Source organism: Penaeus chinensis, chromosome 27, assembly GCF_019202785.1.
Source record: "Penaeus chinensis breed Huanghai No. 1 chromosome 27, ASM1920278v2, whole genome shotgun sequence".
NCBI lineage: Eukaryota > Metazoa > Arthropoda > Malacostraca > Decapoda > Penaeidae > Penaeus > Penaeus chinensis.
This window is the reverse complement of record NC_061845.1, coordinates 15,948,082-15,951,906: the sequence shown is the minus strand read 5'-3', so window position 1 is coordinate 15,951,906 and position 3,825 is coordinate 15,948,082. Positions and strand designations below refer to the sequence as shown.

Here is a 3,825-nt window from a genome sequence, read left to right as displayed (position 1 = left end):
TTCAGCTCAGGTGTGGACACCTGGTCAGTGGGTGGAGGTGAGTGCACCGCCCACATCATCTGCAGCATGCAGAGCTCGGTGCCCCCCCTGCCCTTCACTCGCCTCATGCCCTGCAAGGACGGCAGGATTGAGGAGATGTCCCTTAAGAAAGAGAAGCTGATAGAGGTCAAGGAGGAGGTGGAAATTAAGAAGGAAGTGGTAGTGGAAGTGAAAAAAGAGGAAAAGAGTAAGAAGGATAAAGTGGTGGATGTGTTGGCAGAATTAAAGGAAAAGAAGGTGGAGAAGATGGAGGACCTTATTTCTAGAGAAAAGTGTGACAACTCCAAAGATACTGAGTCAACAGACAAACTTTTCAGTCAAAGGATAAATAGAGTTAATAATGCAAGGAAGAGCAAACTAGACGAAATATTTAAGAAGTTAAAGAAGGAACCAATGGAGGACCATAGTGACAATAAGAAAAGGGAGACGAAGGAAGTGTGTGTGTTGAAAAAGGACAATGAAGTGCATGTAGACTGTAGTGTTGTGGTGAAACAGGAACCAAGTAGTGATAAGTTAACTGAGAGAAAACAAGAGGAAGTATCTCAAAATAAGCCAGAATCTAAAGAAAAATTAGAAAGGCGTGAAAGCAGTGGCTCCAAGAGGGAAAGTGGAGGATTCAAAAGACCTCATGAGGATCTAGAGGAGGAATCATGGAGTCCAGATGAAGCATCGTTAAGCACAACTACTGAAGGTCAGGACTGGTTAGGTCGACGTGTCATGTGCGTGGGTACTGTGATCCGGAATCTGTCCTTTATTCCAGGAAATGAAGAGGTGATGAGCAAATGCGCATCTCTGCTAGCCTTACTTGGCAAGACAATCCTGCTGCACCATGAGCACCCCAAACGCACCCCCTCCACGGCGCATTATGACCGTGATGAGGAGGCGGACCTGAGCGACTGGTGCAGCTCCCTGGCTCCGGATACGCACTGGTGGTGGCCCTACCTCCACCATGTGCACGAGAACACGCTGGTCACCCTGGCTAACATGGCAGGCACTCTTGATTTGTCAATTTACCCAGAAGAGATCTCACGGCCCTTGTTAAATGGCCTCCTACACTGGGCCACCTGTTCTGCCTCATATGGTCAGGATCCCTTCCCAGGTGGTGGAACATCTCTTCAGTCTGCGTTGTCACCTCAGCGTCTCGCCCTGGAGGCCCTTGTTAAGCTCTGTGTGCTCGACCAGAACACAGACTTAGTTCTAGCTACACCACCTTTTACACGGTTAGACAGCCTGTGTGGCCAGCTGACCCGCTTTATGTGCCGCGGGGAGGACCAGGTCCTACGTGAGTTCTCCATCAACCTCCTCCACTATTTCTCAGCTGCAGACTCTGGTGTGGCTAGAGTCATAGCCATGCAGAATGGGTGTGTCTCTCTCCTTGTGGCTTTCATTGAGGAGGCAGAGGCTGCGGCGATGAATGTGGCTAATGTTCAGGGTGTGAGTGCCCTCAAGGAGAACCCTGAGCTGATGGGGACGAGCCTGGACATGGTGCGGCGGGCTGCTAACACACTGGTGCACCTTTCGCGAGTGCCAGCTAATGCTCGGGTTTTAGCTAATTGTGAAAACAGACTATTGACATTGGTCATGAGCCAGATACTTGATACCTATGTTGCATCTCAGTTGTCACAGGTGTTATTTAATGTAGCCCAAGTGCAAAATGAATTTCCCCAATTATCACCTTGCCCTTCACCACCATCATCACCCCCACCAACTACAGCACAAGCCTCAGAGTTAACCAAAACTCCAGATGCACCAATGGATGTGGACTCATCACCATTAGATGCACCCAGCCAACCCACTTCTATTACCACAGCCGTAAAGCTGGTCAATCATGACTCCATTTTGACCGAGTATGATAAGACCAATGCTGCATCCCCCAATCCTGCTTCTGCTCCTTCTCCCAACCCTATTTCAGCACCTAATGCCACACCTGTGCCCACGCCAGCCCCTGCCCCTGTCCCAGCCGTTACTCCATCTCCAGTTCCTGCCTCAGCCTCCACCCCATCAACCCCAGCCTCTGGCCCAGCTGTAACACCTGCTACAGCCTCTGCTCCTGCCCCTGCCCTTGCCCCTACCACAGCCCCGGCTCCTGCCTCCGCCCCAGCCCCTGCTCCTGCTACTCCAGCACCTGCCTCAGCCCCTGCCCCTGCCCCAGCCCCTGCGGTGACTCCTGCCATTGCACCCACCCCAACTCCAACCCCAGCTGCTTCCCTCGCTCCTGCACCCACCCACACCCCAGCCTCGGCTCCATTCTCACCACTTCCGTCAGCCCCCGCTGCGACTCCTGCACCAGTACCTACAGCTGTACCAAGTCTAGGTAAAGTCCCAACTCCTAATTTAACCCCTGCCCCCATCTCTGCAAACAGCCCTGTATTTAACCCACAAAAAATGCCCATGAAGCCCAGCAATCCCCCCACCCAAACCACAAACTCCGAGTCATCTACAAAGTGCGAGTCCCTGGCAGCGGCGGCGGCCCCGGTCCCCATGGAAGCGTCAGCAGCAAGTCCCTCATCTTAGTAGCGGGTGGGTGAACCCAGTGAGCGTGTAGGCCTCTCTCAGCCATGTGTGGTACAAACTGTGTGGTGGGGGTGACACTATGCCCCCTAGGGTCCCCCCCGGTCCCAGGGCCCCCCCTAGTGTCTCAGCAGGGCCCTTGCAAGGACCACCTCAGTGATATTGAGTCCTACCAGGCATTAGGGCTCTCAGTGTTGTGTACAGTAACTAAAATAAGATGTGTGTCCTGCTGTAAGCAGTGTCTGTGAATTATTCTAAAGTGCGAGTGTAGCCAGCAACAAGTCTGTGAAAGTCTGTGTATTTGTACTTTTCAATGTACAGAAGTCTGTACTCATCTCAGCTGTATTTCTTGGATTTAAAGAAAGTTGTAGAAAGAAAGTATTCAGAGAAACAGTGTTTCTTTAACCTTGTTCTTGAATATACATTTTTGTTCTATCAGTTCTGGTATGACACTTGTAAATCCAGATTTAAGATTCCTTTCATTTGTTTATAGGATGGAGTTGATGCCAAACATTTTTGTCTAAAATTGTAAGGTTCTGGTTGACAATTAGATTTGCCATTGGCATTTTAATTTTATTTAACAAAAAAATGTTGATATGAAAGGAGTACAGTATTATTCACATGAACATTGACTTTCACTCTGTTTTATTCTATTTAAAGAAGGAACTTAGAAGGCTGTATAAAAACAAAACAGTGTATGTCATTGTATATAGTCAAATAGTTTGAAAAAAGATACTTCAGGAGAGGTCATTCCTTGTTTATATAAATTTTCCAGTATGGGAAAATTATAGAGAAGAAAATACTGATCTAATATATGGGATTCAAGATTACTGAATCCCACACCACCACCAAAATCAGAAAATCAAATCAATTTATGTTGTTTTGAAATACTGGTGAGAGGAACAAAAAGTTACTGAAGTTTTTAGACAATATTTTCCTCAAGTTTAAACAAATTGTAATTGTTTTTTTATTTAATAAAGATGAAAACGAAACTTACCTAGCTCTTTATTGGCAAATGAATTTTATGTGATTACCATTATGTAGACCAGATTGAAATTTGTCTTTTCTATCTTAGTTTCAACTTGTGAATTAAGTCTGTGTTTTCTCTGCAGGGCAGACCTGGAACTTGCTCCCCGAGATGCTTTGTACCTTTACAGAAACAGGTTGTGCATATATGATAAATGCTGATAGTGTGACTAGCAGATGTGCTGGAATTAGAGGTCTGAGAAGGATGATTGTTTTGTATTCAATCTGTGATCGGGATATGAGCAGACG

General features: G+C 47.2%; 1 protein-coding gene across 14 annotated transcripts in view; it reads left to right on the top strand.

Annotated features, from left to right (window-relative positions):
• The window catches only part of LOC125039494 (trithorax group protein osa-like), a 109,375-nt gene extending 105,829 nt beyond the window's left edge, over positions 1 to 3,546 (top strand). For all 14 annotated transcript variants that reach the window (XM_047633508.1, XM_047633509.1, XM_047633507.1 and 11 more), the window contains one exon: positions 1 to 3,546. This exon is cut by the window's left edge and continues 237 nt beyond it. In XM_047633508.1, the coding sequence (XP_047489464.1) occupies positions 1 to 2,553 (2,553 nt within the window). In that variant the 3' untranslated portion in view covers positions 2,554 to 3,546.
• The last annotated feature ends 279 nt before the right edge of the window (positions 3,547 to 3,825 follow it).